Below are 27262 nucleotides of genomic sequence, written 5' to 3'. Positions count from 1 at the left end.
GTTCATGTCTTGTGTCATGCAGTAATCGGGCTACTAGCTGGGTAAAGCACATAGGACAGGTAGTTGTGTTTTTTTTTTTTTTACCCTTTAATACCATCCCCAGCTTTGCCTTTGTCATCCGTTGCTGAATTGCAAGTCGTACACGATGCATATTTAGTTTTGCACTGTACACTGATTAACCTGCGCTCCTGCTTTTCTGCACACTTGCTCTCTATGACCTTTCCATCATGCTGGCTCAGCCGGGCTTTGCTTTGTGCAGACGTCATGAAAAGTAAATTATTAAATGTTCCCTTTAAGTCATTTCACATTCTGTGTACGTAATTGGAAACCAAAGTGACTCGCACATATTGATATTTCCTCATCTCTCACGTTGTAGAAATTTCTCTTCTGCTATTCTAAGAACTAATACAGCTACGGGTATGGGTGACACAGAGTTGACAGCCCCAGCTGTCCCAGTCTCCTCGGTGGCAGAACAGCAGGGGTATATTCCTCTCGTGTATCTCTGCAAAGCCTTTCAGGAGTTTGGGACATGGGGGACATCCTATGTATAGTCTATAACAATAGCCGTATTGGTTGTGACTGTAGATATGAGATACATTGAGTAACCTGCACTCGGCTCTCTGGGCTTATTGTAATTTGGGATCCACAGTGTTTATTCACATGGGTTAGATTTCCTCATTCAACAGTAGTTATTGTAAGCCTGTAGATGGGTGAATGGAATTGTGACTTCACACTCATTTGCTAGGAAGTTCTCATTAAGTAGCAGAAGCTCTGCCATGTAAATCTCACTTATAATCTGGCCCAACTGAACTACACCTACAAGTACTGGGTTTTTATTTCTCTTCCAAGCAGGTTGCTTATGATTTCTTGCTGTCACTGTTTCAATCCCCTCTCTGTAGAGTTAGAGATAAGAAGACGGGAAGATGAGTACAGATTTACAAGTAAGTTTCCTCTCTTAGCATTGCTGTCACTAGATTTGCGGTTCCGCCTTCCCCTCCGGAGATTGTATGTTCCAGTGCAGTGTTTGCTGACAGTTTTACCTCCTCCTCATTCTAGTCCTTTCCCTGTAATGTGCAGTCTGCCACCGATGATGGTATAAATTCACACTACTGAACACATGACTTATAATAATCTTCTCAACACTTAGATTATGAGCTCTGATTTCTTTTATTGATTGCGGTCTGAACATATGCAAAGCTCTCCACGCATGACTTTCGATACTAACAATATGTCTGCCAGCTCTTTCAGTCCTGATCACTTTCTTCTTTTGACGTTATGCGTCACATCATAGTCCATTCTGTATGAAGACTTATGGCTCACATACATGATACCTTTTTGGACTTGGTCAAATGTTAGTCTGTGTTGGTGATGGAGAACACATGGTTAATATTTTACGTGGCGAATGAGATCCCATTTAGCTAGATTGCATGTTCTTTCTCCAGAACTACTGCAGATTGCTGGGATCAGTCCACATGGCAATGCCTTGGGAGCATCTATGCAACAGCAAGTGAACCAACAAATGCCACAGGAGAGGCGAGGAGGTGATGTGCTGGACTTGAACAATGAAGACATCAAGCTAGAGAAAAGTAATATTCTGCTGCTTGGCCCAACTGGGTCTGGTAAGAGACTTCCTAATAAGTTTTGTAGAATGTGATCCTCCTTTCCTTCCATGGATATGTGATACTGACTGTTTCATTTTAGCAAATAAGACCCTATATAAACTCAAAAGGGTTGTTTCAACATCTAGGTCCTCTTCACAAGTTAGTGAAGTGTCTCATTGCCTGGGGCGTCGCTATATTCACCTCTGTCTTCTAATTCCTGCCTAAGATCATGCTGCTCTTGAGTGAAACTTTTACATGGGTGATACCATGGGCAGTGAATGGAAATGAGGTAGTTCATCATTGACCGTTTTCTGCATTTAACCCGTAGGATACCAGGACACAGCTACAGCGCTCTGATCGGGCGGGTGCAGGAGCTGTGCCTGCTCGATTAGCTGCAGGGGTCCGGCAGTCACTGATAGCCAGACCCCTGCTGTATGTGCCGGCATCGATGAAAACACAGATGCCGGCGCATTAACCCCTCGTACGGCCGTGGTCAGCGCTGACCGCGGCACGTGCAGTATCCTGACGGGCCCGCATGTCCATCGGGTCCCCGCGCTGCTGTGATGTAGACCCGATGGCACGGAAGGCAGCCCGATGCAATACAATAGTATAATACACTTACAGCCAATGCATTACAATACAGAATTATTGTAATGCATTGTAAAGGGGATCAGAACCCCAAAAGTTGAAGTCCCAGAGTGGGACAAAAAAAGTTAGTGAAAAAAGAAATTTACATTTTTTTGTAAAACGTTATTTTTAAGTTTCAAGTAAAAAATAAAATAAAAAAATCTTTTCCCCAAAATGAAGTAAATTTTTTTTTATTTTTAAATAGGGAAAAAAAGAGAAGTAGACATATTAGGTATCACCGCATCCGTATCGACTATCTGTATAAAAATATCACATGACCTAAAATAAAAAAAACTGACTCTCAGACTATGGCGACACTAAAACATAGATTTATTTTTTTTATTTTTTTTGTTTCAAAAATGCTTTTATTGTGTTAAATGTAAAAAAAAATTATAAAAAAAGTAGACATATTAGATATCGCTGCGTCCATAACCACCTTCTCTATAAAAAAAATCACATGACCTAACCCCTCAGGTGAACACCGTAAAAAATATTTTTTTCTTCTCTTAGGAATCAGCTGAAAAATCTTCTGAATGAGCGCTCAGCCAAATTTTTTCTGTCTGCTCAACAGAAGATGTTTGCTCATGGCAACAAAGCCTCTAAATACGTTATGAGCCGAATCAAACAGAGGAGGAGAAATTCCCGCTACGTTCACTCCATTAAATCCCCCCAAGGAGTCCAACTTTTTAAAGCAGAGGAAATTGCTGAACAATTTAAAACTTTTTATGAGTCCCTATACAATATACCAGCCCCTGAGCTCACTAACCGCTCTCTTAGGCCTAGTTCACACGACCGTATGGCTTTTGTTTTTTGGGGTCCGTTTTTCACGGATCCGTTGTGTTTCTGTTCCGTTTTGTCTGTATGGCATATACAGTATACAGTAATTACATAGAAAAAATTGGGCCGGGCATAACATTTTTCAATAGATGGTTCAGAAAAAACGGAACGGAAACGTAAGGCATACGGATGCATTTCCGTATGTGTTCTGTTTTTTTTGCGGACCCATTGACTTGAATGGAGCCACGACCCGTGATTTACGGCCAAATATAGGACAAGCTCTATCTTTCAACGGAACGGAAATACGGAAACGGAATGCATACGGAACACATCCCGTTTTTTCCGTTCGTGTGAACTAGGCCTTAGTAGAGAGTCCAACATTAGCTCCTTTCTGGAGACCCTTAACCTCCCTACTTTAAACCTGACACAGCAGGAATCCCTGACTAAACCGTTCACTATCCCTGAACTTACTACAGCTATTAAATCTACCCCTAAAGGCAAGTGCCCAGGTCCTGATGGTCTTCCCATATCTTATTACTCGTCCTTTAAAAACATCTTGCTACCCCACTTACTCCCTATTTGCAATCTGACAATGGCTAGTCACCCACTCTCCTCTGATTCTAAATGGTGATGTGAACTCGGCTCATGTTTTAGTTTTTTTGCGGTGCGGACGGATCACTGACCTATTCAAGTTGAATGGGTCTGCAGAAAACGCATGGATATTCCCAGTGTATTGGGGACCGCAAATTGCGGTCCCAATGCACGGAACGGCCGGCACACGTTGATGTGCATGAGCCCTTAGACGGATGCCAATAGCCCCATATTAAGCTAGAAAAATTCCTTCTGACTCAAAATATGGTATTCAAAATAAATCCCTGGACCTATGTGCCAAGTGGTTGTGCCGCATGAAAGATGCGGGTGATTGGAGCCACCTTTACAGGTGCCAATTACTAGAAAAGAACCGCAGGGCTCAGCCCATGTAAAAGGGCAGTCAGTATGAAGACTCCAACTATTCTCCAACTGTTCTGTCGTATGATTTGGTATACCAATACCCCAGAAGCAAGACCAGCTAAGGCAATGTTCACACCACTATTTTGTTTTACTATATACCTGTAGAATTAAGTGCTTCCCTGCAAAATTGACAAGATATCTGACAGTGTGAAGTAACTACTATGAGAGAACCATATTTCATAGGCGGCAATCGGGCAACCACGGAGTACGCCACTTATCTGTCTGCATTTTGCAGCAGGTGCCAGTCTGCATGGTTCAGCAGAAAGGTATTAATAGTAGACAAGAACATCAGGTGTATGGAGTACATGGTGGTGGGATTATTACTACGTACTGTCTCCTATCTCCTATGTATATATTTTGATTCGAACATTGTGGCTTCCCTATACATGTCCGGTAATTTTCTGAAGTACTCCTCCGCCCCAACTACACTCTCTAAAGTATTATATAGTAAATCCAAATAGGTTCGCCATATAATGATTACACAACTGTATCCCTCCACTATTATCTGGTCATGTTCTGCGAGTGCCTGCATATCTAAGCAGGATTAATGACGCCAATGGCTAACTGAACCTCTAGCCAGTACATCTAATCTAGTAATCTGATCTCCTTATAGAATTATAACAATAATTTACATTGTGGTGTCAGTTCCATGTGACGGTTTAATAGGTTTACTTATGTTGTATGCAAGGTATTCCGTGCAGTCCGTTCTGTATTAACATACTTGGTCTCCCCACAGGTAAAACCCTTCTTGCACAGACATTGGCAAAATGCCTGGATGTCCCCTTTGCTATCTGTGACTGCACCACCCTGACTCAAGCTGGATATGTGGGAGAGGACATTGAGTCTGTAGTTGCTAAACTGCTTCAGGATGCCAATTACAATGTGGAGAAAGCTCAGCAAGGTGTGTGTGTATCTACGTCCCATATTTTGGCTTGTACACTGCTTACATTTTTAAGAGGGAAATGCTGAGAGCATGTTAAAGAAATATAAAATGCTCATTTTATGACTCCTTGGGTCCAGAATCGCCACCACTCTGGTGTCTACCATTTTTCATGCATTTTTGGACAGCAGTCACTTGCTGTTAAAGCACCTGACCACTGTGGCCAATTACAAGTCTTAAAGGGGTTATCCTGGTAATAATATTGATGAACTATCCTCAGGATAGGTCATCATTATCAGATCGGCGAGGGTCCGACTCCTGGGAGCCCTGCCAATCAGCTGTTAGGAGAGGCCAGTGCTCCTTGAGCGTCGTGACCTCTTCCTAGGTACGTTGGTCACATGGCCTAGCTGCAGCTCAGCCTCATTGAAGTGAATGGTGCTGAGCTGCAATACCAAGCACCATTGCTATACTATGTACAGGTATGTCACTGGTGGGGGAGCCTGCCGCACTCTAGTGAGCACGACTGCTCCCTGGAACAGCTGATCGGGGGTGCTGGGACTCGAACCCATGCCAATGTGATAATGATGACTTATCATAGGTCATAATTATCATTTCCGTGATACTCTTAAAGGGGTTGTCACCACTGCGACCAGTAATTGGCCACAGCAGTCACATGCTTAGACCAGCGGAGCCTACTTAAACTGGTGCATATTGAACGCCCTCATATTTCATGCTTTGGACAACACCTTTAAGTAAGTTAAAGATGCAAAGGTATTTTAGTCAGCATCTACTTCCAAGTTGCTCATGCCTCAATGTGGATTTCTGTGTTTTATGGCTCCTGAAACAATAATTTTTGAGAAAATATATATTGTTTGTGTCCATTGGTTCATTCTACCTTTTTTTTATGACCCTTTTTTTATTTTATTTTTTAAGGAATTGTATTTTTGGATGAGGTTGACAAGATTGGTAGTGTCCCAGGCATCCATCAGCTGAGAGATGTGGGTGGGGAAGGCGTGCAGCAGGTAAGACTGATTTGTCTTGTGTATAATTGAGCCTATGTACATGTAGGCATTAAAGAGCACCGATCATCGGTTTCATGTCGTCCCAAAACAAAGCAGAATAAAATGTAGACATGCCCCCTCATGCTAGTGAATACGTTTTTTGAAAATTGCAAAGGGCCAGACACATGGAGAAATGTCTGCTGGGCAACTCCTTTCCAGCTTCTCCCCAGGCACTGCCAGATTAACAGGGTTCTGTGTATTTGCATCTAAACATGTCCATTAACCCGTAGGATACCAGCGCCGTACATGTATGGCGCTGCAAAGTGGGTCAGAAATCCCAGCGCCTTAAGCTACGGCGCTGTGTGCACCCGGTCCCTGAGCGAAATTGCTCAGTGACTGGGGTACAATGGCTGCCATCTTTCCTATGGGCACAGGGAGTTTTTTTTTTTTCTGCCCCAATTGCTGTCATTGGCCGGATTCTGCAGACCGGCCAATCGCAGCTCCGGATGGTTCTTTAACCATTCATGGAGCTGCAGGGGGATTACACAGGAGTGACTGGTGCTGAACTAGTCAGCACCTGTCTCCCCCCGAGGTCAGGCAGGGGACACCAGTGTTTGGCGTCCCGGCCAGCGTTGCGACTGGCAGCGCTATAGCAGCACAGGAAAAGGCTGAACCTGTCTGCAGGCAGCCATTCTAGCTGGTGACTGCGTGCAGAGAGGTTCTGTCCTCCTCTGTGCTACTTGTTGGCTTGCTGGGACTTGTGGTGCACCACCACTGTGATTTGACCTTTTGCTGCTGAAAGAAGAAAAGAATAGCAACACCTGGAATTGCTGCTCTGATTTTATTTTAGTGCAAAGAAAATAGAAGTGTTTAATAGCTTTTTTTATTATTGGCATAATCTGAAGTGAATGAATTGAAGAGAAACATAATCAAAGTGTTAATTAACTGAAGAGAAATTCTAAATCTGTATTTGATGCGACTGCCCTTTGCCTTTTTAAGAACAGCATACATTCTTCTAGGTACACGTGCACGCAGTTCTTGAAGGAACCCAGCAGAGAGGTGGTTCCAAAAATCTTGAAGAACTACCCACACCTCACTGATATAGCAGGATGGACACTTATCTGCCTGTATTTCTCAGCATTGAGGACACGATTAATGGTGACCACATTGAGAACCGTAGAGGCAGTGGTTGACTATGGAAACTTAGTGCAGCAGATTAAAGACATATCATGCTTACCTTAGAAATTAGAAGATGTCCAGTAGTACCATCAGCTTGCAACCGGAAGAAACCAGTGGGAACCAGGTACAACCATCTACAGTTCAGAGAAGTCTGGCCAAAAGTGGTCTTCATGGAGGAATTGCAGCCAAAAATCCACACCTGCGAAATGGAAAGAAGGCCCAGCAACTCAACTATGCACAAAAACATAGGAACTGAGGTGCAGAAAAATGACAGCAGGTGATCTGGACTGAGGAGTCAAAATTTGAAAAATTTGGCTGTAAACAGAAGGCAGTTTGTTTGCCGAAGGACTGAAGAGCAGTACAATAATGACCGTCATCAGGTGGAGATTCCTTGCAAGGCTGGGGTTGCATTTCAGCAAATGCAGTTGGGAATTTGGTCAGGATTAATGGTGTCCTTAGAGTTGTCTCACTTCAGTAAGTGGCATTTATCATGTAGAGAAAGTTAATACAAGGCACTTAATAATGGATTCCTTTTTCCATCCATGTTATACGCTGCTTGTTTCCATGGTTACAGACCACCCTGCAATCAATCAGCAGTGGCCATGCTTGCACAATATAGGAAAAAACACCAGCCTATATGCGCTCCCATGGTCCTGGCCACCGGAGGGGCTGACAATTTTTCCTATAATGTGCAAGCACGACCACTACTGATGGCTTGCAGGGTGGTCTGTAACCATGGAAACGGTCAGTGTATAACATGATGGAAAAATGAAGCCAGCCAGCAAAGAAAGCAATATGGAGAATCGCAATATATTAGTAAGTGGCTTGTATTAACTTTCTCTACGGCATCTTATTGGCTCCAAATATGACCACAAACATAAAGCCGATGTCATTAGAAACTAGTAATGATTAAATGTACTTCCACACTTGGCTTAATTTAAAACTGTGTACTGCCTATCAAACTGGAGATTAATTCAGATTAAAGGACAGTGCCTGATGTCTCTTCACATTGAGGGATAAGTCCTGGTTAACTGTAAATCCATATTGTGATGAATGCTTCCAGCAAGGATGACGTGAGTAATAAACAGCTCCACTCCAGAGATGAGTCAGGAGATAAGTGGAGGAGCCCCAGCCGGCGGCTCAACTCGCATGCTGGAGAATTGAAGGAACGGGCTCACCAGATGTGACGTCACTCAAAGGATAGATGGCAGTGGTGTGCTCTTTCCAACATGTTTTGGAGATATATCATCCTCCTCCATCAGGGATAGATGGCTCCACTGCCTGTCTGATCTATATACCCTCTGAGATCATTGAAAAAACCTGAAATGGAATAAGTGTCATCATTAAAAAACTATCTTCAGCTTAAAGAAGAACAAGGAGTTCTGGACATGGCCACCCTACAGATCCCTGTTCTCAACATCATCCAGTCTGTCTGGAATGACATGAAGAGACGGGAAGGTCTGAGCAAGCGTACATCCACACAGGATCTGTGGTTAGTTCTCCAAGATGTTTGGAACAACCTTCCTGCTGAGTTCCTAGATACTATGGGCCAGATTTATCACGACTCTGACAGCTCCACTTTCACATATGGCTAAAGTCAGTTTTAGCCAAGTCAGATTTATGATCGCCCCTTTAAGACTGTAATAAATGTGGTTTGACGGTAGCAGTTTATCCGTCAGTAAGCAGCTTTACAAAAGTCGCACGTTTTTATGAAAAAGTCGCATGTTCTATTAAAAAGTCTCATAAGATAAGCATGGTCCTCACTGGAGTGAAGTTGCGACTTTTTTGCGACTTTTAAAAAAAGTCCAAATAGTAAATCTGTCTAGAGATTCATTTACATATGAAAACACGCCCACTTTCAGAAAACTGGCGAGCATAGTGCAGAGCAGAAAAAAGTCGCAAATTTGTGCGCAGTTTTAGCCTTTGGGACTTTTTTGCGACTTTTCCACTCCACAAAAGTGACTTTGCCTAATGATATATCTGGCCCTTTCAGTTTTTGAAGAACTGATGCTGTTTTGAAGGCAAAGGGTTGTCGCACTAAATATTGACTTGCTTTCGATTCTCTTGTTTGCACTTCGCTAAACGATAAAATAAACTATTAACACTTCTCTTTCTGAAAGCATTCTTACTTTGCAGCATTTTTACCACACCTGCCTAAAACGTTTGCATAGTACTGTCTATCATAGGTTTTCAGGGGAAATAAAGTACAATCCTCTGTGAACAGGGCCTTAGCACATTTGTGGAATGTCTGCATGTATTCCCCTGTATCTGCATGCTGTATATGATCATGTCTACTGTATTGCATATAATATATACAACTGCTGAACCTTCTTTGTAGGGTTTGCTGAAGCTTCTTGAAGGCACTGTAGTTAATGTCCCAGAGAAAAACTCAAGGAAGCTGCGTGGTGAAACCGTTCAAGTTGACACCACAAATATCCTCTTTGTAGCGTCTGGAGCTTTCAATGGCCTGGACAGGATCATCAGTCGGAGAAAGAATGAAAAGGTTGGTTAAAATGCAGAGCCTCCTGTGAATATACGTGGATGCGACGGACCCATTTATTTATTTATACTTTCCTACCCAATTTGACATTGGGTATGGAGAGACACAACTGCACGCTGGGAGGTACTGTTACTGGGTCCACCATACAATGCCCAGAGAGTATCCCGCTAAGGTAGTAAGACCCATACATGTCACTCGCTGGCTGTCGTACCATTGCCCTGGCAACTTGTATCCCCCAGGTGCTGTGGATATAAAAAGTCTATACACCATTATTAAAATGGCATGTAAAAAAAATCTGACCAAGACAAATTTTTTCAGTTTTTATTTCTGCCTACAATGTGACCCATAGTACGTACAATTCCATTGAAAGACAAACTGAAATCCTCTAGTGGGGACAGAAGAAAAATAATTTAAATATTGTGGTTACATGTGTGAACACCCTGTTTTAATTGGGGAAGTGGTTGTGATCACATTTTAAACTAATTTTAAATAATAGTCTGTATACAGCTTCCATCATGTAAAGTCATTCTGATTAACCCCATAGAAAGTAAAAGTGTTTTGGTAGGATTTTCCAGACTTTTTTTGTTGCATTTTTCAGCAAAAGCCATGGTCCGTAAACCGCTTACAATGCGTCAAAGGGATCTCATTGTTTAAAGGTATCAGTCAGGAGAGGGGTACAAAAAATTTCAAAGGCTTTAGATATACCATGGAACACAGTGATGACATCTCGAAGTGGATAAAATTACTAAAAACTGAACGTCCCTCAAAAATTGATAAAAAGACGAGAAGAAAATTGGCCCTGGGAGGCTGTCAAGAGGCCTACAGCAACATTAAAGGAGCTACAGAAATTTCTTGCAAGTACTGGTTGTGTACTGTGACAACAATCTCCCATATTCTTCATATGTTTGGGATGTGGGGTAGGCTGGTAAGACGAAAACCTTTTCTTACAAAGAAAAACATCCAAGGCCTTCTATGTTTTCTCAAGACCTACATTAAAGGGATTCGGTCACCAGATTTAACCCCTCACTGTGTGGCTCTATTTGCCCAAAAAACAGGTTTTCATAACCTGTCAATCACTTACTTAAGGTGCCCAAGGGGGTGTCCGTTAATACAGGGTGCCCGGCCGGTGCCCAGCGCCGCCTTCTACAGCGAGCGAAGGCCGGTGCATGGACACTTGGCTCAACAAAGCTGCTGCCAGGAGTCCACATGGGCGCATCAGGCTGAGCCTAATGCGCAGGATCTGGCAGAGGGACGGGGAGGATTGCGGAGGTGGCGCTGAGCTGTAGAAAGCGGCGCTGAAGACAGGGAAGGCGGCGCTGGGCACCGGACGTCGAGGGGTGCGGCTGGGCACCCTGTATTAACGGACCTCCCCTTGGGCACCTTAAGTAAGTGATTGACATGTTCTAAAAAAACAGTTTTTTGGGCAAATAGAGCCACAGTGAGGTTTAATAAGGCCAGCTTAGGATTCTTCTTATTAGTCTGGACATGAGCATATGTTTAGGTTAGAGGGGTTAAATCCCTTAAAGTATGAAAAAAGCATGTGGGGATATTGTGAACTCTTTGGCTGTAATTCCAAAATGTGTGCGTGGTGCAAAGCCAACATTATGCATCACCAAAAGAACACTAATCTCGTAGTGAAGCATAGTGGAGGCAGCATTATGAATTGGGGCTGTTTTCTACAGCTTGGGCTTTAGTGAAGGAATTATAATTAGTCAGTTTTAGCACAAAACCTTCTGGCTTCTGCTAAAAAAGTAAAAATAAAAAACAAGAGGATTTTCTCTCTCTATCTATCTATCTATCTATCTATCTATCTATCTATCAAAAATCATGACAACAATCCAAAGCAGACCTTCACTTCAAAAAATTAGTGACTCTGCCAGAAGGCAATCATGGTTTTGAATTGGCCCATCTAGAGCCAGACCTGAATCCAATAAGAAATCTGTGGGTTGACCAGGAGATGCCCTCGCAATGTGACAGATTTGGAGCACTTTTGCAAGGAAGAGTGGGCAAAGATTGCCAAGTCAAGATGTGCTGTGCTGATGGACTCCTACCCCAAAAAAATAGTATGCTGTCATAAATTTAAAGGGGACTTCAACAAAGTATTAGTTTAAAGGAGATGTCTCATGATGGATAATGGGGGCATATCACTAGGATATGCCCCCACTGTCTTATAGGTGTGCTGGGACCCGCACCTATATAGAGAATGGAGCCCCAAAAGTAAGGAAGGGCGCGCTGCGCATGCGTAGCCGCCCTCCATTCATTTTCTGTGGGGCTGGCGAAAAATAGCCAAGCGCTGGTTCGGCTATTTCAGTCAAGCCCATAGAAATGAATGGGAGCGATGGCCGGTCATGCGCGGTGCGCTCCCATTCACTTCTATGGGGAGCCAGTTTGGCGGTGGCCGAACTGGAGTCCTCCAGCCACCACCTTGCGGGGCTCCGTTCTCTATTATAGGTGCGGGCCCCAGCGATGGGACCTGCACCTATAAGACAATGGGAGCATATTTTAGCGATATGCCCTCATTGTCTATGATGAGACAACCCCTTTTAAGGGTGTGCATATGTACGCAACCACATTATTTTAGTTCTATATTTTTTAATAAGTGACATTAAAGGTGGCACAAATTCAGAAATAATTCTTCTTGGTCTAATATTTTTACATAACAAAAACCTTGCCATGCTCAATGGCTGATCAGTCCGAAGGTACACTTTAACCTTTTCAAGACCAGGTGATTTTTTTATTATTTTTTTTTTCCTTTTTTTTTTATTTTTTCCATTTTAATTTTTTACTCCCATCCTTCCCAAAGCTGTAACGTTTTTATTTTTTCATTCACATTGCCCTATGAGGACTTGATTTTTGTGTGACAAGATGTACTAATGGCACCATTTACAGTTGCATACAGTGTGGTGAGAAACACGGGGGTGGAGGAGGGGGGAAGATTTCCAAATGGGTGGAATTTTTTTTATTTCTCTTAAATCCGCCACCGTTTTAGGGTTTACACCACTTCCTATGCGGTTAAACTGACCTGTTACTTTTATTCTCCGGATTGTTACTATTACAGTGCCCCACATGTATATCGTTTTTATTTTATTTTTGGGGGGTTTTAATGCAGAATATTTTTTTTAAACTTTGGGAAAAACGAATTTCTTTTGCATTCCCAATGTTCTGACCCCCATAACTTTTTTTTTTAATTTATTTTTATTTTTTTGTGTCCGGGCTCATTTTTTGCGGAACAATCTGTACTTTTTATTGATAACCATTTTGGGATGGTGACTTTTTGATCACTTTTTTCATACAACTTTTTGTGGGACTAAAAACGTTGAATTGGCCATTTTACATGTATGGGATAAATATTTTAATATTTTAATAGTACAGACTTTTTGGCATGCAGGGATGCCCATGATTTTTTAAGTATTTTAATTTTGGTGAAAGGGTTTGAATTTTGTGTGTGTACAGGTCCTTCTCAAAAATTTAGCATATTGTGATAAAGTTCATTATTTTCTGTAATGTACTGATAAACATTAGACTTTCATATATTTTAGATTCATTACACACCAACTGAAGTAGTTCAAGCCTTTTATTGTTTTAATATTGATGATTTTGGCATACAGCTCATGAAAACCCCAAATTCCTATCTCAAAAAATTAGCATATCATGAAAAGGTTCTCTAAACGAGCTATTAACCTAATCATCTGAATCAACTAATTAACTCTAAACACCTGCAAAAGATTCCTGAGGCTTTTAAAAACTCCCAGCCTGGTTTATTACTCAAAACCGCAATCATGGGTAAGACTGCCGACCTGACTGCTGTCCAGAAGGCCATCATTGACACCCTCAAGCAAAAGGGTAAGACACAAAGAAATTTCTGAACGAATAGGCTGTTCCCAGAGTGCTGTATCAAGGCACCTCAGTGGGAAGTCTGTGGGAAGGAAAAAGTGTGGCAGAAAATGCTGCACAACGAGAAGAGGTGACCGGGCCCTGAGGAAGATTGTGGAGAAGGACCGATTCCAGACCTTGGGGGACCTGCGGAAGCAGTGGACTGAGTCTGGAGTAGAAACATCCAGAGCCACCGTGTACAGGCGTGTGCAGGAAATGGGCTACAGGTGCCGCATTCCCCAGGTCAAGCCACTTTTGATCCAGAAACAGCGGCAGAAGCGCCTGACCTGGGCTACAGAGAAGCAGCACTGGACTGTTGCTCAGTGGTCCAAAGTACTTTTTTCGGATAAAAGTAAATTTTGCATGTCATTCGGAAATCAAGGTGCCAGAGTCTGGAGGAAGACTGGGGAGAGGGAAATGCCAAAATGCCTGAAGTCCAGTGTCAAGTACCCACAGTCAGTGATGGTCTGGGGTGCCATGTCAGCTGCTGGTGTTGGTCCACTGTGTTTTATCAAGGGCAGGGTCAATGCAGCTAGCTATCAGGAGATTTTGGAGCACTTCATGCTTCCATCCGCTGAAAAGCTTTATGGAGATGAAGATTTCATTTTTCAGCACGACATGGCACCTGCTCACAGTGCCAAAACCACTGGTAAATGGTTTACTGACCATGGTATTACTGTGCTCAATTGGCCTGCCAACTCTCCTGACCTGAACCCCATAGAGAATCTGTGGGATATTGGGAAGAGAAAGTTGAGAGACGCAAGACCCAACACTCTGGATGAGCTTAAGGCCGCTATGGAAGCATCCTGGGCCTCCATAACACCTCAGCAGTGCCACAGGCTGATTGCCTCCATGCCACGCCGCATTGAAGCAGTCATTTCTGCAAAAGGATTCCCGACCAAGTATTGAGTGCATAACTGAACATAATTATTTGAAGGTTGACTTTTTTTGTATTAAAAACACTTTTCTTTTATTGGTCGGATGAAATATGCAAATTTTTTGAGATGTATGCCAAAATCATCAATATTAAAACAATAAAAGGCTTGAACTACTTCAGTTGTGTGTAATGAATCTAAAATATATGAAAGTATAATGTTTATCAGTACATTACAGAAAATAATGAACTTTATCACAATATGCAATTTTTTTTAGAAGGACCTGTATATAATCTCAAGCAATCCTAGGCAGGGCTGTACCACTCGTAAGTACAGGGGCTGCCTCACACTGCATCCAGCTTCCCCACTCCTTGCTAGGGTGGGGGCCGGGAACGCGCTCTCGGAGTCACTAACTTCTCAGATAGCGTGTTTACATTTAATCACAGCATCTGGGGGGTTAAATGTATGCGATTGATGTTTTAAACAGCAGGCACCCTGTGGCTATGAGCAAGCACCATTTTTAAAAGCACGACTGCCGACGTAAAGTTATGTTGAGTGGTCAGTAAGGGGTTAAAGTGTCTTGTTTTTGAATCTCGCTGCATGCAGCAAGATGGATATATACTGCTGATATGCAGCTCTGTTCTCAGTGGACTCTGCCTCTGACCACTCATATTACTTTCTTGTGTTTGTGTCCTCGTTAAAGAAAATTAAAATACTTAACTAATACTTTAGTATAAATATATTCCCAAATACATTTCATTAGCTATAATGGTTCATTTTGTCTGGGGAGCAATCACTAGGAGAAATAAAATGGCCGCTGTCTTATCAGTACACACACAACCTGTCATAATCGCACAGCAGGACAAGTTACTTCACCACAATGAGGTAAAGAACCGCTCATCTTATCATCTCTGCTCTGCTTGTCGGGGATTGTGATCCTGAATATAGCCGATAAGATATTTAGCTGAATCTCTGTAGAATTGGAGTTCATGGGGAGACATGAAGTGCAGAGAGGACGGACAGAACAGACTGTGGTAATGGGGACTGCATACAAGTGCTGCTGCTCATTATCCACATCCCTACCCTCGTCTCTGTACTTCATGTCTCCTAATGAACTCCATTCCTACAGTGATTCATCTGAAGATCTCATTAAACTGTATTCAGGATAATAATCCCTGACAAGATGGCGCAGCTCTTTAACTTGTCCACCTGTGTAATTTGGACAGGTTTTGTGTGGGCTAGTAGAATGGCAGCCATTTTATTTCTCCTAATGATTGCTCCCCAGACAAAGCGAGCCATTATAACTAATGTAAGGTATTTGGGAATATATTTATAATAAAGTAATTCAATATTTTTGTTTTCTTAATTCCCAGAGAGCCCCTTTAAGATATTTAGGTGTCCATGTATACATTGGATATTTTTAGGCTCTTTCCTGCCTGACGCTGTAAAGAAACACTGGAATTTAGTTGACCTGTTCAAGCAAGACTGAGTATTTCATTTATCTCTAAAGTTATTGTGGGTGAGGCATTCACGGAAGTCTCTTCTGCCAATGGTCCTACTCCCCTCTTTGGAGTTAGTGTTAAAGGGAACCTGTCACGTTAGCTGAGTGCAGCATGCTGTAGAGCAGGAGGAGCTGAGCAGATTGGATAGTTTGTGGGAAAAGATTCAGTAAAACTTGTAATTTATACAGTTTTTAAATTCCTGCTCATTCTGGGTTTTTTAGTCCAGGAGTCGGCCCCACCAGTGAGGACAGCCTCCCCTCTATGACGGTGTATACAGAGAGGGCTGTCAGTCACTGATAGGACCGCCTCCTGGACTTCAGCGCTCAGAATGTGCAGGAATTTCAATGGATGAAATAAGTTTTACAGAATCTTTTCTCACAAAAATATGTATCAATCTGTTCAGATCCTCCTGCTCTAGAACATGCAGGTTGCACTGCATTTTCAAGGTGACTAATTCCCTTTTAATAAGTAGTATATTTTCTTTTAAAAAAAGCATCTCCGCCAAAACTATCGAAAGGATTGGTTTTACACTTTTTGCTGGGGGAAAGTTCTGCCAGCCTCACAAATGAGGAATATCCAGGTCTCCCAGAGCAAGCGAAGCTGATAGTGTTTTTCCTTTTTGGCCTACAGAGACCTAGATCTGGTAAACCTTTAATGCTTTCTTTCCTTTTTATATGTTTGTGTTTTTTTTGTTTTTCTCTCTGTTCTTCAGTATTTGGGATTTGGCATTGCTTCGGATATTGGTAAAGGACGCAGGGCAGCTGCAGCAGCAGATCTAGCAAATGCCAGTCCTGAATCAAATGCAGTACAAGACATTGAAGAGAAGGACCGTCTGCTGCGCCATGTGGAAGCAAGGGACCTCATTGAGTTTGGCATGATCCCAGAGTTTGTGGGTCGCCTACCTGTAGTGGTGCCTCTTCACAGCCTTGACGAGCAGACTCTTGTACGCATCCTCACTGAGCCACGTAATGCCGTTGTGCCGCAATACCAGGCTCTGTTCAGCATGGATAAGGTTTGATTTTAATTGTGTTGAATTATTTTATTTATTTATTTTTCTTGATCTCTATTTTTTTCATTGGAATATTCATGCATTGTGTTTTTTTTTTTTAGTGCGAGTTAAATGTCACTGAAGGTGCTCTGCGGGCCATTGCTAGACTGGCTCTTGAACGAAAAACAGGTGCTAGAGGCCTTCGCTCAATCATGGTAAGCCCTTATTATTTTCCATCTCTGAACTTATGGCATCTGCTTGTAGAACATGACGCCATGCAGCAGCTTACTGTTGTGTTGAGTGATGGAAGGCTGCCAGTAGGGCGGCAATAATCTGGAAGTAGTGGAGGAGTGCTAGCAGTACAGCTCTAACCCAAGCTCTGGTGTTTTAATGTAAGAGCAGGTTGTAGGTTTAGTTTTTTGCATTTTTACTAAATGTAAATGGATTTGCATTGACGTTGCTCTTTTTTTCCATCTATAAGGAGAAGCTCCTTCTTGAGCCTATGTTTGAAGTTCCAAACTCTGACATAGTTTGTGTTGAGGTGGACCAGGAAGTGGTTGAAGGCAAAAAAGAGCCAAGTTATGTCCGGTAAGTAAAGGGCCCCAACTGCTTTCTGGAACAGGACTGGCACCATGGCAATGTGGTGGTCTAGATTTTCTTTGTCCTTTTGGGAAGACTGTAGATCACTATAATACTTATTTGGTTTTGTAGCTCCAAGATAAACCACCATGTACATGTAGCGGAAAGAAGATATTATCTGCCGTTAAACGCATGCAATTGTATGATAGCTGTATATGATTGCATCGACCCACTTTCACGATGCAGCTATTCACACAAGTCTATTCTAGACACATTATCTGTCCATATTACTTCCTAGTGTCACAGTCCGACCTCAGGTTTAACTGACCAGTATTCACGGCATTGTAGATCCCTATGATGCTGTGAATTCAAGTCAGTTAAAGGGGTTGTCCCACTTCATTAAATAGGGTTACATTAAATCATTACCCCCCACTAAACCTTTCTTCTAATACATGTCATTAAAAAAAACATAGCATTCAGCCTAAAAACGCTCCTTTCACTCCCCTTTGTTTGTGCTGGTATCCCATGGATACGGCCGCATGTCGCCGGCCGCATCCATGCCGCACCTGCGCACTGGTAACTATTGCGATCCTACAGCCGGCCTCACTCACACTGTGAGCGCGCACGTCGCATAGTTCTGCGCATGCGCGGGCGCCCGATCAGATCAATGTATTACGGTTTTCTTGTAGCAGGAGGGAGCGCACGGCGTCATAGCAACCGAGGACGCCGTGCGCGCCCTCCTGCCGCCGGAATACAGTGATACACTGCTATGATCTACATTGAGTGCGGTGCCCCCCCCTCCCCCCTAGTATAATATACATTGAGTGCGGGCCCCCCCCCCCCAGTATAATAAACATTGGTGGCGCAGTGGGAAGTGCCAATGAGGGTTAAAAAAATAAAATAAAAAATTAACTCGCCTCCACCAATTGATCGCGCAGCTGCCGGTCTCCTGTTCTTGCTTCAGGACCTGTGGTGACGTCACTGAGCTAATCACATGGTCCATTACCATGGTGATGGATCATATGATGTACCATGTGATGACCACAGTGATGTCACCACAGGTCCTTTGACAGGTCCTAAAGAAAGAACAGGAGACCGGCAGCTGCGCGATCAATTGGTGGAGGTGAGTTAATTTTTTATTTATTTTTTTAACCCTCATTGGCACTTCCCACTGAGCCACCAATGTTTATTATACTGGGGGGGGGGGGGCCGCACTCAATGTATATTATACTGGGGGGGGGGGGGGCCCGCATTCAATGTATATTATACTGGGGGGGGGGGCCCGCACTCAATGTATATTATACTGGGGGGGGGCCGCACTCAATGTATATTATACTGGGGGGGGGGCCCGCACTCAATGTATATTATACTGGGGGCGCACTCAATGTATATTATACTGGGGGGGGGGGGGCCGCACTCAATGTATATTATACTGGGGGGGGGGCGCACTCAATGTATATTATACTGGGGGGGGGGGGGCCGCACTCAATGTATATTATACTGGGGGGGGGGGCGCACTCAATGTATATTATACTGGGGGGGCCGCACTCAATGTATATTATACTGGGGGGGGGGCCGCACTCAATGTATATTATACTGGGGGGGGGCCGCACTCAATGTATATTATACTGGGGGGGGGGGGACCTCACATACAGCTCCATGTGGATGACTCATCCACATGAACGAGCACGCAAGGACTGAGCTCTCAGGGTGAGTCATGAGGAGGCGTGGCCGGCCTTTACTCAACTGCCGGAGCCAAACCAGGAAGTTATCAGGACATCTACTGCTGGTAAGATTGAAAAAGCAAAGTGGGGCAACCCCTTTAAACCCACAGGAGGCCTGTGGCACACACAAGTAATGACAATGAATAATCTGTCCAGAATGCATTTGGGTGAACACTCCTTTATGGTGTATACTGACAAAATAAGAAGGAAGGGTGTGCTTTCAATATGGCTGCCCCCAAGTAGGTTTTCAAATGTATCATTGAACAGCTACAACATAAAAAAAAATAGCATTTTAATGCCTTTGGGCCGTATACGAATTACCTTGCTGGAGTCATGAAGATGGAGGAGCCTAGCTGGCCGTGCCTTTGTCACTCAGACTGGCTTGATTGATGTTTTCTAGTTTTGGAATATGCACAGTTGAAATTGATGTTGCTTGTCCTTGTTTAACTGTTATCTGAAGCCATCAGCTTGTCAGAAAAGGAGTCCTTCATATCTGCAATATCAACCTAACCAAGAAAGCACTTTACTACCCATGCTCTGTCACTAGACGACAACATTTTATATGTGGTCTTTTGGACAGGCTTGTGATATTGTGCCATCTTCAGGATTTAGTCAAGTCAGATTGGGTGGGTTTAGGGCAGGGCTAGCTTGACTCTTCTAATGAGCATTTCTGCCTCCATGACTCCAGAAGCGATTTCAAGTTTTTTGTTTTGTTTTTTGCCCCCAAATACTGCTTCTACTTTTCCTAATTCTTAGAGGACACCTTTAGAAAGCACAGCAGCCAATGTGAGAGTGGTGGTGGTAAGGAGACGAAAAACCTAACAGGCTGTCTTACACATGGCGCATTGTTCCCTACATTGTTCTCGCACAATACATGGTGCATTGTTCCCTCTTAATTCAGAATAGTGTTCAGACTTGAACCTATTCCTTAAAAAGGTTCATTTTATTCCTTAAAATTCCTTATAAGCTTTATAGTTTGAGCAGATTCACATGTAGTTTTCTAGGTAAAGATGCAGCAAAACTAATTTATTCATGTAAATCTTTGCTCATCAATTCCTCCTGCTCTATAACAGGTTACCTGCAGTTTGCATGGCATTTCTTGGTGACTGGTTCCCTTTAAATCTACATAGAATTTTTTTTAATCTGTTCTCTTTCTCTGTATAGAACACAAAATAAAGAGGCAACCGAGGAAGAGTATGACTCTGGAGTGGAAGAGGAAGGCTGGTCCCGACAGGCTGATGCAGCAAACAATTAGACTGTGCCAGTTCTCTACTGTTCTCCTTCAGTGTTAAAATTGCTTATTCTTCTTTAGCAAAAAAACTAACACTCTTCACAATGCTAAATACAACTTTTATTACCCGAAAAACTCCACTTTGGGAGAACAACCAGGAAACTCATTTTAAGGAACTTCAGATTTCTACTGTAGAGAGCAGTCTTTATACAAGTCAGACAATAACGGTGTATATTATCCAGGGCTTTTATAAGACAAGAATCTTTTTGTTAACACTTCATTTACTGGGATTAGCCATAATTAATTTTACAATAATGTTCAGTCATGCAGGTGGGCACTCTACTGAAACATGGTTGTTTGGGTTACACAGGGGTCTCTTGCATCTCCCAAATTCATTTTCCATTAGTGTTATTTCTTGTCAGTTCAGAGACTTGTTTTTATGTCCTTTTTTTTTTTTTTTATGTCCTGGCTCTCCTAAACTGGAACCTTACATGAATACTTAAAGATTTTAGTTCTCTTCTACACTAATGGTATATTTTATATCTCCTAGGGATATGGTTACTAACTTGACCCCTTCCCTCACCTCAGTTGGCATGGGTTCATATCAGGGGTGCTTTACATGTGCCTGTCATCTGTGCCTCTTCTGAGTCATTGCATGATACGTTTGTATGACCATGCCTTCCTGCTCTCTATACAGACGTTTGATGGACCACGGAGGCAATATAACCTGCTGCATTTGTGGTCTGTTTCTAAGTATCCTAAATCTGGCTGTAATCTGCAAACCCTAGGTAGCCTGTCTAATGAAACCCTTCTACAAATTCTCCATTTCCCATAAGACAGTATCTTCTATAGTAAAGGGATTGTTGGTTCCTTGTGCAATCATATTTGATTGATTTTTGTAATTAATTTCCTGCTGGAAATGTATTATGTCATGCTGCAGACCCCACAGTAGTGGCAGGGTGTGGATATAAAAAGCTTTTAAGTTATAGAGGAATGCCTGTCTGCTGAATTTGTTGTTTTTTTGTTTTTTCTCTTTTGATTTTAGAATTTCACAGATACTGGCTAAAATAATGTTATAATAATTCTGTATAACATTCACCTAAATAAACGTCTTTAGCCAAAATGTTTGTGACACTAAAGGACTTAAATGTCTTCAAGTTTTGTAGTTCCTTTAAAGAAATAAAAAACATGGATAAAATCTTTATTTCCTGTTGATGTACTCGATGCTCCTGAAAACAGAACATGTTCACACAGTCAGCATCTTCCTTCAGTATTTGTAAGTGAAAACCAGGAGTGAAACCTACAGAGAAATTTTTAAAGGACCTGTCAGCAGATCTGTACCTATGACACTGGCTCCGACGTTTAGCTTTTTCTGAATGGTTACCATGGCTGCCAGGACGCTAAAGTCTTGTTTGCCATGGTAAAGTGTAGTGGGGAAGCAGTATACTTACCGTCCGTGTAGCTCCTGGGGCGCTTCAGAGTGACGTCAGGGCGCCCCACACGCATGGATCACGTGATCGCATGGCACGTCATCCATGCGCATGGGGCGCTCTGACGTCACTCTGGAGCGCCCTGGGAGCCGCACGGGCGGTAAGTATACTGCTCCCCCGCTCCCCACTACTACTATGGAAACCAGGACTTTAATAGCGTCCTGGCTGCCATAGTAACACTGAAAGCATTTTGAAGACTGATCCGTCTTCAAATGCTTTCAGTTCACTTGCGTTTTTCCGGATCCGGCATGTAATTCCGGCAAATGGAGTACACAACAGATCCGGACAACGCAAGTGTGAAAGATCAGTGATCAATGTTCAGCCCAATTTCTGAAAATTGTAATACTAAAAAGAAAAATGATCTGCCAGGATCTAAGGAACACCATAGACCATTTAGGGCTATCATCATCACCCCAAATCCTTGCTCCTAATATATATATCAAATACAGTTTTTTGCGAAACTTTGAGTATAATGAGGTACGTAAGAAATGTAATAAACTAATGAGAGACCTCAATGATTACCGGCAGGGTAAAGTAAGAAATTGGGAACGAAAATGGCCCTATTACAACAGGGCCCCTGCGGGAAACACTAATATCACCAGTTCCTCCCTTGTCCCCTATCAGACATCTTTAGAGGGTAAACCTGCGTGCCATATTCCTTATTCCCAACAGAGAATAACCTTTTACAATAGGAACTATTCTAGACAACAAACATTGGTTCCTCCCAGAACACAACATAAACTTTATCCCGTTAGGCCCATCCGCATTTCAGACCACACAAAAGGTGTTACACCTATGACTATTCCCCATCCTAGTTCTAAGGAGAAGCCCTCCATCATTACTAGCAGCAATGACCCTGTTGCTACTCCCACACTTGTAGAGATATTACAAACCTGTACAACGACTATGGACAATAATGTAGGTTCATCTCCACATATTCCCCTGACCCCTATCCGACCACCATCAGCCAACAGGGAATCAGTGGTTTTATCCCCTTGTAATGGTAATGATGGAGAATTATTTAAAGGACCCCTTATGGAATATCCAGCAGATTCTACACTTAACTTCTCTGTACACTCCACTTCTACCATCCATGACAACCTTTTTTTTAGCCCTTCCAAAAAACCTATCGGAGAGCCCTTTCTTAGGGAAAATATCATCACTTTCCCCAACACCACCAACCAGACTCACATTTTGCAGTGTTCAACAACTTGCCCCATTTCTGACACCGACTGGTCCATCATCCCACAGGGTGACATCCGATCACCAGAACCACAAAATCACCCAATTCTTCACCCCAGTATCACAAACCAGAAAAAGGCGAAACGTTCTAGAGGATGCCGCGGAGGCAAATCTAAACACACCCGAAAAGAAAAAAACAAAAACATAAAAGGATCGTCCTTGGTTCCAATAGACATCTGTCATCAAAGCGAAACCATATCATTTCCCGTTACTGCTCATATGGACCGTAGTTCCCTCTCTCCTGAACCTAGTATTGCTAAAGGTATTTTTAACCTCTCTAAATACAGTCTGTCGACCGATGAAACAAAATTGCTTAGTAAAGGACTGTCTTTCAGCCCGTCCAATCCTCCAGATCCCTTTGAACTCTGTGGATCTGAATAAATTCATCCGAAACCTCACTCTAAAACGTAATTTTAAAATTAAAGAACTCGCCAAAATAAACACCACTGTTATTACTACAGAAGCTACAAAGTCTATCATTGACCCCCTCATCTCAACATCTGAAAACCAAGCGACCCACTCCCCCTTAGGCCCCATTCCCATCCGGTCCCAACGTTGTATGAAATCCACCTTTTACCCGCTAGAGAGTAAAGGTCCCCCACCTCGAGAGCTATTACAACATGGTTCTCGATGAGTTTAAACAACTTGCTACTAACAATAAGGCACCCTCTCGCGTCAGACACCATAATTTAACCTCTAAGGAGAAAAAAGCTCTAAAAAGCTTGAGCAACAATAATGATATTGTCATTAAGAACGCTGACAAAGGAGGGGGGAGTCGTAATTATGGACACTGACTATTATCTCAAAGAAGCCAACAAAATCCTTTCAGACCCAGAGTATTACAGAACCCTAGATAGTGACCCGACTGATGTTTTTAAAAAGTCACTTACATTACTAATTGAACAAGGTTATTCCTCTGGGATCATAGATGAGAAAGAAAAACAATTCCTTATCCCTTTCCACCCGGCCACTGCTATTTTTTATTTTCTTCCAAAAATCCACAAAAACGACAAGAATCCGCCGGGCCGACCAATTATTTCAGGGATTGACTCCCTTACCACTAATCTCTCAGCCTATGTGGATTCCTTTCTTCAAAAGTATGTTCAACTACTGCCGTCCTATCTAAGGGACTCGTCGCACCTAATTAATCTTCTGAAGAGTATACAGTGGCATGATAATTATATTTGGGTCACCCTTTATGTGACCGCACTATATAGCAACATTAGACATGATTTAGGTCTAATGGCTGTTAAACATTATTTGGAAGGAGACCCACTATTACCTAACGAACAAAAGGAATTCATTTGTAAAGGGATTGATTTTATTCTACATCATAACTATTTCACTTTTAACGAGAAATTTTATATCCAACGGAAAGGGATGGGGTGGGGATGAAATTCGCGCCATCTTACGCTAATCTCCTTATGGGTCGCTTCAAAGAATTACACAACCTCTTACATAACCCTTTTACCGTCGCTATATAGACGACATTATTTTTTATCTGGGAGGACACTGATGTTGAACTTTTTATCTTTTTTTTTTTAATGCTCCTAATACCAATGATTGGGGCTTGTCTTTCAGCATTGACCATCATCCACTAGAAGCTATATTCTTAGACATCCACCTCAATTCCATTAATAAGACCATTCACACAAAAACCTTTTTTAAGAAGGTTGATGCAAACAGTTTCCTCGATTTCACCAGCTACCATTATCTGAAATGGGGAAAAAAATATTCCTTTCAGTCAAATGAAGCGCTTAAGAAGGAACTGCTCTGACGACCATATCCTCAAAAGTCAATTAACTCTTCTGAAAAATCGCTTTAGAGAAAAAGGTTACCCTAAACCACTTATAGCAGGATCCGAAAAACGGGCACTTTCACTTAACCAAGATTAATCATTAAAACCTAAGAATATTGTTAAAAATGACCGCCCCAACGAAAGGATGGAAACCCAATCTTATCTGGTTACCAGATACAACACTGAACACAAAAAAATTAGGGAAATTTTAGTTAAACATTGGCCCAGTCTACAGAAGGACCCTATACTAGGTAAAATACTCCCACCCATCCCTTCACTCACCTTTAGAAGAGCGCCTACTCTAAAAAATATATTGGCCCCCTTCATGTCCCAAACTAAAACACAAACGTGCAAAAACGTCCATCTTTGGAGAACCTTCAACATCTATGCCAGCTGCTAGTCCGGGTATCTCTAAATGCTATAGGACTAGATGTAAATGTTGTAAAATGATTACACATGGTAGGAAGACAATCATTTGAGCTGCAGCTCCACAAATGTTATATACCTGCTGGAATGTTCGTGTCAATTAAAATATATAGGTCGGACTACCCAAACAGTGAGAGAGCGCATGAATGACCATAGGTCAAACATAAAAAGAAAGGTACTGACACACAGTGTCTCTAGACACTTTGCAGATTTCCATCATGGATCTCTGAAATTTCTTTCCGTCACCCCACTTGAATGGGTCCCTTCCTCTTTCCAGAACCTGGCGAGGAAGGAGATGTATTGGATCTATCGTATGAGCACGTTAACACCCTTTGGCCTCAATGAGAGTCTTGAGTACACTAAATATTGATTAATCGTTCGTCCTGCCGGTCCATTTATTTATTCTTCCGTTGTATTCATTGTAGTTTTAGAGCTATCCTATTTTTTTATATATATTTTTTTATATACATATATTAATCCATTTATCCATATGTATGTATATATACATATATATTTAAATATTTTTTTTTTTCCCCCTATACTCTTTTGTGTAAGTGTACATAATTATATATATTTTTTTTATATATTCTCCATTTAAGAGATTTTCTCTATGTATTTTAAATATATATATTTTACATCATGTTTTTATTTTCCTTTTTCTCATATATATTTTTATTTTATATATTTACATTTTTATTATATATTATAAATTTTTTATTTTTTTTTGTGTACCTCTTACCTGTATTTATTATACCTTTATTTGATAAGGGTCCCCTTACTGATTTTTACTATGCTCATCATTATTATTTTTACTTTTGTTACCACTACTAATTTATTAATTTATTCAGTAATTTCAGTATACATATATATGGATATCTATTACACTCTTTGAACTTATAACATAATATATTAGGCTTGTTGGCACCCCCCTTTTTCCTTCTGCACGTTCTTCAGGCACCGGAACCCCTGTTTGGCCCGATCCCCTGTGGTGGAACGCACCGCCTCCGATGCGTTCCAGGCATCGAACTTCCGGTCCATACAAATTTTTTATTTGTTCCTTCTTGTTGTTTTCTCCCATGCCCCTTATTGCTTTAGTCCTTCTCCTATATCGGCCCTGTATCCTTTTGCTCTGCTACCACCGGCCCCGGCCTTTCTCCTGCGACGGGTATCTGGAACGCAATTCCGGTGATGCGTTCCACACACCAGAAGTTCCTCCGGCTGAGCTCGTTCTCAGCCACAGTGTTCCTTCCAGCCGTCAACATCCATACCAGGAATGAGTAAGACTCTCCTAGATGGGCACACTCTGTACAATACATATGTCGCTTCATGTTTTTATTATTTGTATCATTTTTATATTTTTTATATTGTGTATGCATTACGATTGATGTCACTTCCGGAAATGACACCCACCATTGTTTTGGCGCCAAACACTCCTCCTTTTTCACTCTGATTCTGCTATATATGGTTGTATGTTTCTCTAATTCTTTGTAAAAACCTATTACTGACTCTGCTCCTGAGGAAGGGGTTTATGTATCCCTGAAACGCGTTTAGCCTACCTGATTTATTCACCTATTAAAGGGATTATACCTGAAGACCCTTGGTGTGGACTGCCATATTTTCCTACTACTCTATGTACGAACCAGGCGAGGCAGGCGGTTGTATTGGGTGTCTTGAGCTTTATCCCTCTACACCCCTCCCTGGTGAAGTGAGTTTTGGTGTTAATCACCTTTTTACTCTATATTCTTTTATACTAGTTGCTCCTCGTGACCTCATAGGGGCTTTTTATTAATATATATAACAGCGTTTCTTTTCCCGTATTTTGGGATACTTTACACCATAGCATTTACTACATGTTATTAGCAGTAGGTGCCATTTGGTGATTTTTTTTTTTTTCTCTTTATTTCTCTCCTTCTGACAAGCAACAGGTTTCCACTGGTAAGGGCACGGGTCTCACCCCT

General features: G+C 42.1%; 1 protein-coding gene across 2 annotated transcripts in view; it reads left to right on the top strand.

Annotated features, from left to right (window-relative positions):
* Window positions 1-21552, top strand: part of CLPX (caseinolytic mitochondrial matrix peptidase chaperone subunit X) — a 52793-nt gene extending 31241 nt beyond the window's left edge. The window contains exons 6-14 of one of the 2 annotated variants that reach the window (XM_044279399.1): window positions 900-941; window positions 1443-1619; window positions 4753-4917; window positions 5830-5918; window positions 9415-9579; window positions 16539-16838; window positions 16937-17029; window positions 17296-17402; window positions 20282-21552. In XM_044279399.1, the coding sequence (XP_044135334.1) occupies window positions 900-941; window positions 1443-1619; window positions 4753-4917; window positions 5830-5918; window positions 9415-9579; window positions 16539-16838; window positions 16937-17029; window positions 17296-17402; window positions 20282-20372 (1229 nt within the window). In that variant the 3' untranslated portion in view covers window positions 20373-21552. The remainder of the gene's footprint in view (window positions 1-899; window positions 942-1442; window positions 1620-4752; window positions 4918-5829; window positions 5919-9414; window positions 9580-16538; window positions 16839-16936; window positions 17030-17295; window positions 17403-20281) is intronic. The other variant, XM_044279400.1, reaches the window with a different exon arrangement.
* Window positions 21553-27262: the final 5710 nt, after the last annotated feature.

This window comes from Bufo gargarizans, chromosome 2 (genome assembly GCF_014858855.1).
Source record: "Bufo gargarizans isolate SCDJY-AF-19 chromosome 2, ASM1485885v1, whole genome shotgun sequence".
NCBI classification, from domain to species: Eukaryota; Metazoa; Chordata; class Amphibia; order Anura; family Bufonidae; genus Bufo; species Bufo gargarizans.
Note: the sequence above shows the minus strand (reverse complement) of the source record. Positions and strands in the feature narration are given on the sequence as shown.